The 14,680-nt window shown below is 45.1% G+C and overlaps 1 protein-coding gene across 1 annotated transcript in view; it reads left to right on the forward strand.

Annotated features, from left to right (window-relative positions):
• Positions 1-14,456, forward strand: part of LOC131026660 (short-chain dehydrogenase TIC 32, chloroplastic) — a 141,535-nt gene extending 127,079 nt beyond the window's left edge. Inside the window, exon 8 of the mRNA XM_057956583.2 lies at positions 14,079-14,456. Coding sequence (XP_057812566.2) covers positions 14,079-14,255 — 177 coding nt within the window. The 3' untranslated portion in view covers positions 14,256-14,456. The remainder of the gene's footprint in view (positions 1-14,078) is intronic.
• The last annotated feature ends 224 nt before the right edge of the window (positions 14,457-14,680 follow it).

Raw genomic sequence — 14,680 nt, forward strand, 5'->3', positions numbered from 1 at the left:
ATTCCCAACAACCTTGAGAGGAGTGGCTATAGACTGGTACTCAGATATGGACAAGGCCAAAGTCGGCACATGGCCCGACTTGAAGGAGTTTGGGATAGAGTTCCGCCTCCTGAGAGATGACAATGAAATAGTCGCCGAAATCTATGGAACGAAGCAAAATAAGAACGAGACAGTGCGAGCTTATAGTCGGCGGCTAAAGGAACTACTAGGAAAAATGGAGAGTCAACCAGCAGATGGGTTGAAAAAGCAATAGTTCGTGGAGGGACTAAAGCATTCCCTCCGAAAGAAGATGAAAATCGTTCCACCTACATTGTACGAAGACGCATACAATAGAGCGATGGATCTCGAGAGCGAGACCAAGACATCGAAGAAAAAGAAGAAGAAGGATAGCTCGTCCGAGGAGGATGACTCATCACAGGAAAGCAGCAGCGACAGCGAGGCTGGCAAATGGGTGCAAGCGCTCCAGAAAGACATGGAGGGAATGAGGAGGGAATTCAAAACAATGAGAAGCACCGGTCGGACCGAAGGGGACATATGGTGCACTGAGTGCAAAGAGGAGGGGCACACAAAGGGTACTTGCCAGAAGAAGGCATTCTGCAAGATTTGCCAAGTGATGGGACACTCCACCAAGGAGTGCCCATACAACATGAAAACCTGGAATACGCAAATGAACCAGGTGCTGTTCACGGAGCAGGCCACAACGTTCGCACCCGCGGGTATGGGCCAACAAACAAACACAACGGCATCATCTGGAGGATACCGGGATAACAGATGCAGCGGCGGAAGAAATAATAACAATAACAATAACAATAACAGAAACCGGATCCAGTATGACGCCAAAGGCCGACCAATGATCCAGTGTAGGGCCTGCAATTAGTGGGGACACTTCGCCCATGATTGCACAAAGGAAGCCAACCCTCAGCACCTCTGCCGATGGTGCGGGCCAGGCGACCATGAGGACGCAAATTGCCCGAAACCTGGTGTAAACCTCCTAAACATAGAACCCACGAAGGCAAAAGTATTGGCAATCACCAGGGCGCAGGCCAAAAAGAGTGCATACCCAAATCCCCGCATGGAGACCGAGAGGGTGTGGGAAGCAAGAGACGAGATCACAAAGGAAATGGCCGCACAAAGGCAGAACAGCCACCAAACTGCAAGTCCGCTACGGACGAGGGGAGAAGAGGAAATCTTACGGCAAATATTGCAGATGGAGGTACCCGTGAGAATTCAAGACCTCCTAGAGATCATGCCGCAGCTAAAAACGGCTATCTTAAACTTTGTACCTTCACAGGTGAAAATGAGGGAGGTCGTGAGCCCCATAGCCGACTCTACGTTAAGGGAGGTCCTAAGCCCCACGGTGGACCCCATGTTGTTGGTAGTGAATAGTGGACGCCAACTGGCGGTAGTAGAAATGGGCATACTGGGGACTACCTTGACAGACACTATTGTGGATGGAGGGTCGAGAGTAAATGTGCTCCCAGAAGTGACATGGAAAAAACTGGGAAAGCCTACGTTGTGGCCCCCCACGTTCAACCTACTAGGGGCATATCAGCATGGGATTAAACCCCTTGGTACCCTCATGGGCCAGCAAGTGATGATTGGCATGCAGCCCTTCGTGCTGGATTTTGTAGTAATTCCCCTGAAGCAAAAAGGGTATGACGCCATCCTTGGGCGTGGGTGGCTCATTGCAGCAAAAGCGAACCATAACTGGAAGCATAATACTTTGTCCTTGGAAAACATGGGGAGGAAGTATGTGATCGATCTTCGTACGTAGATGGTGAGGAGTTAGCATCCTCCTCTGACTTGGAATCGGAGGGAGACCACTTGGGGGAGGGCGGAGATGGACGCCGCATGGAGCCTAGTGACGAAGGGGTGTTAGAACTGGAGGCATGCTCAGGGGACGACGGGGACTCCTTGAATGGCCTCTTCCATTGGCAAATGGGAGATTATGAACTATTTACACCCTCGAGAAATGTATTGAGCATCGAAGAAGAACCAGATATATTTCCCCCAGAATATGGCGAGTACAAGGAAGGGGAGGCCTCGGTGAATGAGATGTCGGCACACCAATTCCCGAAGGGGGAGCCCATTAAATATCAGGAAGCCAATTTAAAGGAGACAAATCTCGGGGGGATGAGTGACCCCAAGATCATCCTTGTCGGAGATGACTGGAATCTAGTGTTGAAGGCCGTAGCCTTCAAAATTTTCCTTGAATATAAGGATGTCTTTGCATGGACATACAAGGACTTGAAGGGCGTGCCCCCAGAGTTGTGTGTACACCGAATAACATTATTACCGGGAGCCCAACCGGTAAGGAAGCGGCCTTACCGTATGAACAAAAATTATGCTACATGGGTGAACGACAAAATTGAGCAGATGTTGGAAGCGGGCATAATCTTCAAAGTGCAGACAAGCCAATGGGTGTCTCCCATTGTGATTTCCCTCAAGAAAGAGGCCAATTAGATCCGGATCTATGTAGACTTCCGGTGCCTGAATGCTGTCACTATTAAAGACCTGTTTCCCATACCCTTCACCAACAGCATCTTGGAGGAAGTAGCTAGATATGAAATCTACTCCTTCATGGATGGGTTCTCTGGGTACAACCAGATATCCATCGCGGAGGAAGATAAGTTGAAAACAACCTTCGTGGTGGAGGACGGTGTGTATGCATACAACTGAATGCCCTTCGGTCTATGCAATGCATTTGCCACCTTTCAGCGCATCATCTTGCACATCTTCGACAAGATGTCGGTGGGGAACTTCAAAGCCTTCCTAGATGATTGGTCTATTTACAGCGGACAGGACATCCACCTAAAAACCCTCGGGGAGTGCCTAGAGAGATGTCGGAGGGCACGGTTGGCCCTCAACCTGAAGAAATGTAGATTCATGGTACCACAGGGAAGATTGCTGGGACACATTGTGTGTAAAGAAGGATTGAAAATGGACCTAGACAAGATTCGGGTAATAGTAGAAATGGAACCTCCTACGGACGTCACGAGGATAAAGTCCTTCCTTGGTCATGTGGGGTACTATAGGAGGTTCATCAAGAACTTCGCTGAGGTGTCCCACCCGTTGGATAAGTTGACATGGAAAGGGGAACCATACATCTGGACAGAGCCACAGAGCAAGGCCTTTGAAGAGATGAAGACAAGGTTGATGGGAGCACCCATATTGGCATACCCGAATTGGGATAAGGAATTCCACGTTCATGTGGATGCCTCAAACTATGCCATCGGGGCTACATTAGCTCAGGTAGGAGGACACAGGTTGGACCACCCCATTTATTTTGCCAGTAGGTTGCTCTCGAAGGCGGAAAAGAACTACAATACCACAGAACGTGAAGCCCTCGATATGGTCTATGCCGTACAGAAATTCCATCATTACCTCTTGGCCACACCATTCACATTTTACGTAGACCACCAAGCACTCATGTACTTGGTAAACAAGCCTATTATCCAGGGGAGGATAAGCCATTGGCTATTGCTACTACAGGAGTTCACATTTTTAATTGTGGTAAGACCGAGGCGAAGCCATGTCATAGCCGACTAGCTATCCCGGATTAAGTCGGGGGAATCTCCAGAGGGAGTAAATGATGATTTTCCGGATGCGCACTTGTTCCAAATAGCCGTACTCCCTTCGTGGTACAAGAAGATTGGAGAATACCTGTCGACGTCCCGATTTCCGGAGGGTATGGCCCCAGGGGAACGGAGAAAGCTCGTATAAAGGAGCAGGACTTTCTCGCTCATCAACGGTTTACAAAATGGGGCCAGACCAGGTATTAAGGCGTTGTGTCATGGAAGAAGAAGTCCCGAGTGTATTAAGGGAGGCACACAAAGGACCCGTAGGTGGACATATGGGCCCAGACACTACAGCCCACAAGGTGCTTCTGGCAGGATTGTGGTGGCCAACCGTACATCACGACGCCAGGGAGTGGGTCGTGGGGTGCGACACTTGCCAACGGGCAGGCAAACCTTTGAAGCGGGACTTCATGCCCCTCAACCCCTCACACGCACAGGAACTCTTTGAATGATGGGGACTCGATTTTGTAGGTCCTCTTAAGGCCAGCTGCACATGACGGTGCCGGTACATTGTGGTTGCGATAGAATACTTGACCAAGTGGGTGGAGGCGAGGGCTCTTTGGGATAACTCGGCAGTAAGCACGGTGAAATTTAATTACGAACAAATCATTACACGATATGGTATACCTATTCAGTTGACCAGTGACCGGAGGGGCCACTTCGTGAACCGTGTCATACGGCTGTTGACCTCAGAGTTTAAGATTTTTCACTCATTATCGAGCTCGTACTACCCACATGTCAATGGCCAGGTGGAGGCCACGAACAAAATATTGGTATCAGTAATTTACAAGTCCTGCGGAGTAGAAAAAGAAGATTGGGAAGAGAAGTTACCCTTCATATTGTGGGCCTACAAAACGACTTACAAGGTGACCATGGGTCAGACCCCGTTCCAGCTCATGTACGGGCAGGAAGCGGTGGTGCCAGCGGAATTCATGGTGCCAAGCCTTCGCATTGCAGTAGAGAACAAACTCGGGGATATGGAGAGCCTGAGGGAGAGATTGTATGCCCTAAGTAAGTTGGACGAAAAAAGAATGCTGGCACAATGGGCCGTAGAGGCAGCCCAGCAAAGACGAAAGGTCTGGCACGACAAGCACCTTCGGCGAATGAAGTTTACTCCTGGATAGCTAGTGTTGAAATTCAATGGGAGGAACGAAATCAAACCAGGAAAGTTTAAAGTGCGATGGCTGGGGCCTTTCAAGGTACGCGAGGTCAATACCAACGGGGCGATTAAGTTGTGGATGTTGGACGGGAAGGAGGTGTCAGACGCCGTCAATGGATTGAAATTAAAACAGTACCATGAACGGGCGCCCAATCCCAGACCCTCAAGAAGAAGGAAAAAAAAATCCGTACGGTCGTATGGCAGGTGACCGTACGGTAAAAAAAATTTAAAAAAGGAGGGGGGCCATGGTGGAACACCGTGCGGTGGTAACACCGACAGTGGGACCACCGTACGGTGGACACCAGTGGTGGTAACCACCATCGTGCGGTGGCAAAAGCCTCGCAATTTAAAACGCAAACACAAAACATAACCACTGCAAAAAAACAAAAACAAGAAGCGCCACGCAGCCCACGCATAGGGAGAAAAAGAAAAAAAGAAGGCGAAGGAAGCCCACAACCATCACGCACGAAGAAAGACACGCAACCCAGCCCGCACAGCAACAACCATACACAACAGAAGAAGGTCGTTACGAAGGTGTCCAACGACCGTACGATTTTTAACCTGGAATTCAATTATACCAAATATTAATGGATTCAGCAGGGAAACGAAGTTGGAAAAAATAGCTGCAGGCTTCCTCCAGTAGCAGCCAGAGGGATAGCAATACGAGGGTTTTATCATCAGGTGTACGTGTTGCAGGCAGCACCATGGATGCCAGCGCCCGACAGAAGCAAAAGCAAAAAGCACCACAGGCTGCCATAAGTGCGAAAAATACATTAACACCCTAGAACATCACCTTTGAAGGCCTGAATGGGTCGGAATGCCGGAAATGGTGGCAGGACACTCCCGACAATGATCTGGTGAAGCAAAACCTTCGTAAGGCGGAAGTGGAGTGGGCTATTCGGATGCCCATGTTTCCTATCCGCGAGTATGAGGGTGCCCTACGGTTCATGGTGGACACCTTCGACAGACACACATGCACCAACACTTTTGAATACCTCGGGAGGGATGTTACCATATCATTCAAAGAGAGGGACTTCACGAGGGTATTCGGCATTCCAGGCAGACAAGGCAAGAAAATAGAATTGAAGGCTAAAAAGATGAAGCGGGAGGAGAAGGAGCGGTGGATCAAATTAATCTCCAGGAACTTGACGACAGTAGAGCTGGACAGCATGGCTAATGCCACGAAGGGTTGGGGAAATCGTAAGACCTTTGTTGCAGAGGGCCACTAGCAGTGCATTATGGATGTCATCAAGAGCAGATTGACAGGGTCGAGTAGGGCGTCAGACATCGCCCTCCCTCAGATTATTCTTATGAACGGGTTGATGAATGGCATCGTGTATGATTGGGCCGGGTTACTCGCAGAGCGCATGTATGAGTTTTTGACGATGCAGCATCGCACATTCTATATGCCCCACTATACTATAGGGTTGTTCCTCGAGGTCACGCGGGAAGCAATGCCGGAGGCAGAGTTGGAGGTACGGCCACAGGGACCGTTGGCAGTAAGTGAGCCTCCAATAATGTATTGGAGACACTTGGACATTGGGCACTCTTCCGTGAAGCGAAAACAGGCGGTAGAGGCCCCCTCGGCCTCAGGGGAGCCTTACAGCGGGAGGGATTCCAGTAGTACAGAGGATTTAAAAGTGGACGAGGAGGATGATAGCAGCAGGGTGACGGAGGAGTGGGTCCTGTTTTCCTGACCCCTGCTATCGATGGGCACACCAATGCCATCATCTGGAGTGGGCGACACCTTTATTCCGGCCTTCGGGCAGAGCCGCACGCCAGTTACACTTGGCCCCCTCCAGCAATAGGTAGCATCACCGGGCCCAACCACAGTGGCACTTACGGAGGACATGGCAGAGTCAGGGACGGAGGAGTCACTGCATCGGGTAGTAGTCGTCGAGGAGTAGGGGCTGAGGGAGGTAGTGGATACGGAGCCTTAGGTGCGGTTGAACGTTGTGGGGACTGAGGCCGTGGTGACTATTTCGGCGTCTTTGTTGGAGGAGCCGATGATAGCGGCCCATCCCTCGGTCGTAGAGATGCATGCCGACCCGTTGGTCGTGGCTATGGAGAGCTAGCTCACACAGAGATTTCAGATGACTTTGGCACAACCGGAGGGAGCTGTTGTATTCTCACCGTGTCGGGAGACTAGAGCAGAGGTAGTCGACTTGGACGATTCCTCTGGCGAGACACATGTGCCAGCAGTTGGGCACGCGGTAGGAGAGGTCGTCTCTGCCATCTAGACGCCAGGGGAGGGTACACCAGTGGTGGTGGCGGAGGTACCTTCACAACAGGATGCGGTTGTGTCAGCTCCACCAGAGACCTCACAGCCTTCGGAGTAGGAGGGGGAGGATATTGAGGCCTATCTAGCAGACATGGTGACGAGGGGTAGGCGGGTAGTGGCCACTGCCCAGTCGCATGCATTGCAGCAGGTTGTGGTGGAGTTGGAGAGGGCCCTACGATTTATGCAGGTGGGCTGTTCCGCAGCCTTTACTACATGCTTTGAGTCTCAGGGTTGGCCGACTACTAAGACAGAGGAGATGCTCCAGGCTTGGCGTGTGTGTCAGCCCATTGTGGAGAGTTGGGTGACGACAGTTGTCCACGAGATGGAGCAGGTCTACCGGGACGCCTACTATGCCTTAAGGCGTGCCCAGCATGAGTCGGAGATCCGCGAGGCTGCTAGAGTCGCGTTGGAGAGGGATGTGGCCACTCAGTAGGCCTCTTGGGCCGCAGAGAGGGCCCAATTGTTGGCTCAGGTAGAGATGACCTGCACAGAGAAGGCGGAGGTAGAGACTCGCCTGTCGGCAAAGCAAAGTGCGAGGAGCCTCGTGCAGCAGGAGTTAGCGGCAGCCACTACCGAGTGGAGCCTATTGCAGACTCGGTTGGTCGATATGACAGTGACAGCGGATACCAAAGAGAAGGAGCTGCTGGAAGCTGTGCATATGGTGAAGACGGCTTTGGAGAAAGTATTGGTGGCGGAGAGGGATGTGACTGCACGTACTCAGTAGGTTTATGAGCTCCGTGCCCACTTGGTGGCCCAGGCACCGGCGTCTTAGCCTTCTACTTCAGGGACGCTTCCCCAGCCCCCTCCTTAGTTTTTTCTGATGTATATATTGTATAGGTTGCGTTGTCTCCATTTTTGTTGTTAGTCGCCTGGAGACGACTTTTCTTTTTGGGGGGGATGATGTTGGCGGCATTATTGTACATGAGAATAAGACTAGTTAATTATGTGTAATTATCTTGGTTAGTTGGCAACCGAGGGGTGGTCGTTGCAGTGCGACGATTGGCGCTCGCACCCCCTCGGTATCTTTATATACTTCGGAATGTAACTTGTAACACACAATGATGAATGGAATAACATCTCTTATACTTGTCTGATATCTATGGCGTTATCATTTTGCATTACGTGCTTTATGTTCTAAGTTATTCACCCGAGAGGGCAAACACCACTGAAATATCCCCTGTTGGTATTAACTATAAAACAAGGAATATTTGTTGTTCTAGTTGCGTGTTATGCAGTTCTGAAGTTGTGTGTTTTGCTGACAGAGTTTTCAGATTGTAATGAAGACCATCTTACATGGACATTTCATTAAAAAAAATCAATTCTAAATGACTCTTCTTAATCGATAGATGACTAGAGATGCTTAAGCAACAATCTATGGATGATATGTATGAGTCTAAGTCATCGAAACCATGTCCTACAACAGACTGACATTATGACAAACACTTTGCATACATCCTCAAACAACCACATATGTAAAGGTGATGTAGATGCAATCCCAAACTCCTTTCTTCTTTATTTCATTTGACCATTCAAAGACATTATATAGGCAACAAAATGATCAAATCTAAGGACGGTTATTATAGACCTTTTTCAGATAGTCTAAAGACAAAAGACAGTCCTAAACTTAGGCATTCAATACTGAAAAATACAATGAAGTCTAACTTGTAAATGAATCTGGGGTAAAGCGCTGTGAAGAAGCAAGCAATATCACATGTAAAAGTGCCTCCAATGTGCCAGTTCTATCCTCTTCATAATTCGCCCCTACTGCTGTAAATGGAAAGTCTGATATTCGATGATGATCAGCAATATGTACTCCAAACCTCCTCCCAAATGATCGCCTTTATCCCTTGAGAGAAGCGCCTTCCTTAATGATGTGTTTTGATGCCAAATCGTTGGGATATGAGCCAAATCAATGGTTCACAGTCAAAGAAACGGGACTCGGACTCGGACTCGGACTCGAGACTCGGCATCAGACTCGGCTCCAGACTCGGCTGGACTCGGGAAAGTGAAAAACTCAATAAATTTAGAGATTTTTAAAGATTTAAAACTTGTTTCAGACACCCTTTATTGAATACACCTTAAAGATCCAATAACATCATCAAACTCGGCTCATTTGATTACATACACAAGTATACATCAATCACATAAGCATAAACACAAATTGTAGCTGAAAGAAATAACAAACATAGATATATAAATATTGTCAAATGTATACAATATTACAAAACTCATGGAATAAAAAATCCATGACATCATATGATCATCATCAAATGTTTCATACAAATACCAAAGGTAAATACAACAACAAGCCTATGGCTCAGAGGAGCCTGCACCCTCCGGCCCCGACCACCTGCGAAGGCGTCTAAGGTAGGTCCTGGATGATTCGACAGCCATAGCCGCTCCCTGTGACACCATGCCATGCTCACCAACATCAGGAACATCTGTGTCACTATCTGCCTCTAAATCTCTTGTCTATGCTCGTGCCCTCCGCTCCTCCTCTGCCATGGCTACAGTCTCAGCCTCTATATCTACCTGGTCGATCCAATCAGTGTTAGACTCGGAGCTTAAATTTTCCCTACTTCTATCGACGCAGTTTCCCCCCATATTTTTCGACGGGGGTTTGGGGGCAGCGCCCCCAAGGTGGGGTCAGGGGGCAAGGGGTAGCAATCTTTACCTTACCTCTTAGATTCCACTTCAGACTCATCCATTTTTTGACAGTATCAATGTTTAGATGATTCTTGTAGAATCTCCCAACAAGCGAGTTTCCAAACCAAACAACCATCTTGCTAGTAAGAAAATCAAGGATATCGATTTCCATCCCTTTCACCTCAGCCTGCTTATGAATAGTAGGCTCATAATTAGAAAGTTCCATCCCTTCCACCTTGTCCTACTCGGGAATAACAATCTCCATGTACGAAGTGGAAGATTGAGTCACCAACATAGCTAGAGCACCAAGAAAACAACCAACAATGGGAGAGGAAACCCTGAGGAAATACTCCACACTAGGATTCCCAATAGCCACATGATAGGAGAAATCATTTGGCAAGCAAGGACCACCTACACCTAGCAAAGCATTGTCATCCTACAAGGAAGAGTCACATTTCCTAGAAATCCTAGGAGTCCTAGGAGAAATAGGAGAAACTGCCTCATACTGTAACTTAGGGTACATGGGAGGTAGAAGAAGAAAACCCCTCCGAAGAGCGAGACCAAGGTCACCCACCTTAGACTTAGATAAAACTAGCTTATCAATTGAAGCAAGATCAAAGCACTTCAGCATGACCCTTTCTTTTGCCTCCTACCATAGTGACAAGAGGGATTCCTCTTCATTGATCCATGCAGCAGCAAATGCACACATATCATCAACCCCACATGCCTATTTACCTAAGTGAGATTCTAGTAGAATGTCTAGGAGAAGCTCATCCTCCTCCTCGATCCACTCATGACCCCAAGCATCCTCCTTTGCACCATTTGAATTGCCAATGTCTCCTCCATCTTTGTCAACAACACCTCCCCCCTCATCAACATAGGAGGATCTTCCATTTTCACAAGAGGAACCATTGTTGCAGGAGAAAACCATGCCATTTTGGGTTTGAAATGTTGTCGTTGTCACCTCACCAACCGCAAAGCCTCCAACCACATGCACCATAATGGCCAAAATAGAGGAGCCCTCCACATCTCCCTCCAAGTAAATGCTATATCTCCATCGAAAGGACTCACATTACCTTTAGTAGGTGCCATCACCATCTATAGAGCCTCCATCGTAGGAGGAGGTTACACTAGTGAGGGCTAGAGAAATGCCTGCACTTGTCCTCGCCATTTCCATTCAATAATAATTGGTTAGTGGGAATTGTTGCAAACTACTAAGTCCAAGATTGAATATTGCAATATGTGGAATGATGATAACATAAATTGTTATCATCATGCACTATGACATGATATTCCTTGTACATTCTATGGGATTTCATAGTTGTAAAGATTACATAGAATGCCTTCAGGAAATGTATTCTAAGTTGTGGGATCTTTGGCTGAATAGTTGCAACAATGGAAATAAAGGTAAATGGTTAGATTGTTCTCACTTGTTGATCTTGTTTGCACACTAATAATGGGTTAGAAATGACTTCTAGTAGACATTGAATTCATATATATGGTAATGATTTAATAGGATGCCTGTGATTTGAATATTCAACACATATTGCTTGAGCTTGGCACATGAATTTTATTTATATCAAAGCTACCTGGGGACGCGTCCCCGACCTGAAAACCCCCGTCCCTGTCCCGAGGACATTTCAGGGACTTGGGGACGGCCAGGGGACGTTCCCCCCTGTCCCCAAATTGTCCTGTATTTTGAGGGGACGTCCCCGAAACGGGGGGACACCTACCCTGGCTCTGGGGGACGTCCGTACGTCCCGGGGACGGCTGGGGACGGCTGGGATGTCCCCAATCCGTCCCGGGGACGGCCAGATGTCCCCCATATCTAAGGCCATTAAAAAATATTAAAAAAATAAAAAAAGTTGTATTTTCAATTTTTTTTTCAAATTTTCTAATATAGACCCCTTATTAATTCAAATTGTTATTAAAAATAAAAAACTTAAAAGATAACATTAATTAAATTTTAAATTTATTAATTTAGTTCATAATTTTGACAATGAAACTATATGGCAGCAGTGTAGCCTTTGGGCATTTTGACATAGAGATTAGAAAATCGCCCAAAAATTGCCAAAGGCGAGTCAATAGAAAAATAACACCCAACACCTTTATTAAAGAATAAGTTTTTTTGGCCTCGCGGGGCACTGCCCCTTGACCCCGCCTTGTATCGCGACAAGGAGCGCACAAGGGGCGCTGCCCCTTGACCCCGCAAGATGCCCCTTGACCGCACCTTGGGGGCACTGCCCCCAAACCCCCATTGAAAAATATGGGGGGAAACTGCGTCGATAGAAGTAGGAAAAATTTAACCTCTTTGTTTTGACATTTTGTATGTTATTTCTTTAATATCTATTATGATATGCATATTGACAATGTGAATGAATTGAAATTCTGATTTATGAATGCATAATTGCATATTGTCTATTGAGTATTAATGATGTTGTATGTTCAGAATTTACATTCTAAAATGTTTTCAATTTTTCATAGTATCATACACATGCTATATCCATGTTTTATTGTTTTCATATGAATATAATGTATGTATGCATGCTTTATCCGTGTTTTCATATGAACATTTAGAATTTTGAAATTTTCCTATATATTTTAAATTTTTCCTATATTTTATATAGCCATCCCCTTTGCCGTCCCCCGCCGTCCCCAAATTTGGCAAAAAAATTTGCCGTCCCGGAAACGCATCCCGCCGTCCCCTGCCATCTAACATTGATTTATATCAACTGATAGATATCTATTTAAGAGAACCAAAACAACTTAGTTCAGGTTTGTGATACGGAAGACCATGGCAAGAATATGGCTGCTAATTACTTTGGCATAAAAATATTGGAAGGTAATGGTAAATTTCTAAGGAACATTTAGGTACTAGGTAACCCTTGACACACATGTGCAACTTAGGTTCTTTGCATTTAGTTAACAGATTATTATGATGGATTCTTGAATGAAATAATTTTGGATCATTGTGAGAGAGTACATTGGACTTGACCATGTCTGCTTGTTTAATATGCTCAGAAGATATTCTTTAAGGTTGATGCTATTAGTTACTGTTAGATATTGACTGTTGAATATTACGATAGGATATTGTCATGTAAATTGAATATGAATTGTACGACATAGTCATATGATAACTCAATGAAGATTAAGCAAGTAATGTATGTGTTATGAAAGTGTCTGAAGGTGATAAAAGCTGATACATATAGCTGTGGTAAGATTAACTCACCAAGCTTACACATTTTGAATCGAAGTGGGGTAACTGGTAGGTACATTCTATTTGGAATTATGGGTTGATTAATATTCTTTTGCATTTACCCAATGTATAATTGACGACGACAATTTTATTCTCACTATACCATACTTTTTGCTAAAGCTATTTCGTGATTTTGGTTGGTAATTCTTCCTTGGATAGCTAGTTAAGCTGGTATATTATTGACTATAACTATTGGAGTCCTTCCATGGAAATACCGTCCTTTGAGCATGAATTGCTTCCTCTATTGTACTTAACAATAATTATAGTTAGACTTAACTTCTTTACCTCCTAGTAGAGTTGTTATGTGTAAATCCATTCTAAATTAAGTACAAATTTTATAGAGCCTATTATTCGCTTGATGGGATATGTAGGAAGGGCCAAAGAATTGGTTCCCTGAGGAATAGGTCTAGGACGAGGGTCATGTCATAATTTAAAGAACTTACCCTATTTAGTGCAAGAATGTAGGTTGGTGGCAAAGAGTTGCTGCCATTGCCATGGATTGGTAAGGCTATATAGTTACCACTTTTAAATTGGAATCAAATTATTAAGATATAGATATAAATCATGCCTTAATTAAAAAAGGGCAAACATCAATAGGAAATTCAACAACATATTAGTTAGTGTGGTCAATCTATTCATGTTCCATGAAGTAGACAGATTACTAAGGTATGGAATTTGTTACACTTAATAATAAAACTAATATCTAGGAAAAAAAGATAGTAGTAATCAAGGGTGGTTTTTGCATTCTCCTCAAATGTGCAGATAACTAAATGGGAAATGGCATGGGCGTGCAAATTTTTATTATTACAATGATTGGAGTTCAGCATATTTATTGAGTGGATCCACTCTTGGATTGAATTGTTCCTTGTTATAATCAGCACAATTTTATATTTAAAGCATGGAAAATCACTAACAAAAAATTAAATTCTATATTCAATTCTCAAAGCATTCCATTGAGTGTTGCTGAAATAGTAGATGGCCACATTTTGTTTTCCTTAATTTGTGTTTCATCTTATGAACATGATTTGTCCTTTAGTTAGATTCGGTGCTTCTGTTTGAAGAATTTTCAAAATAAAGATTTATCATGGGAAGGTTGCATTTTAGTAAATTTCTTTGTTTTAAAGGCATTAAAGTAAATTTCCTCTGCTGTTGTTTCAGGGTGCAGCTACTACTTGTTATTTGGCACTGCATCCTAATGTGAAAGGGACAAGCGGGAAATATTTTTCTGATTGTGAAGAGGCAAAACCCACTCCGAATGCTACTAATCCTGCATTGGCAAGACAGCTATGGGATTTCAGTGAGAAGCTTGTGTCAGAAGTTACAATGACTGATTGAGCATTTTGACTTTTGAGGACGTTCTTTGTATCAAATTACTCAGGACTCAACTGAATGAATAATTGTTATAACCTAAGAACTAAAAAATGGTTTGTTTACTAGGATGACTTTCATAGGCTATACAGATGCCTTTTGTTCATGTTCATGGGAACAGTTGTATTTGGTTTATGGTTTATATAGTGAAGAAATAATTACTCTTGAGGGTACTGTGTGGCATGCTACTTTAGTCGGTAGACAAATTAATAGTTGTTAGTGAATTAATTCCAAGGTTACCGGGAAATGGGGGTACTTGGAGATGTCAGAGACTGGTACCAGTACTGGTACATCTAATTTTCAAAAATATGGGGGTACTTGGAGATGTCATTTTTTATAAATAATTAAATAATTCCAGAAAATATCATTACATATAATTTTGAAAACAAGAA

This window comes from Cryptomeria japonica, chromosome 11 (assembly GCF_030272615.1).
Source record: "Cryptomeria japonica chromosome 11, Sugi_1.0, whole genome shotgun sequence".
Taxonomy (NCBI): Eukaryota; Viridiplantae; Streptophyta; class Pinopsida; order Cupressales; family Cupressaceae; genus Cryptomeria; species Cryptomeria japonica.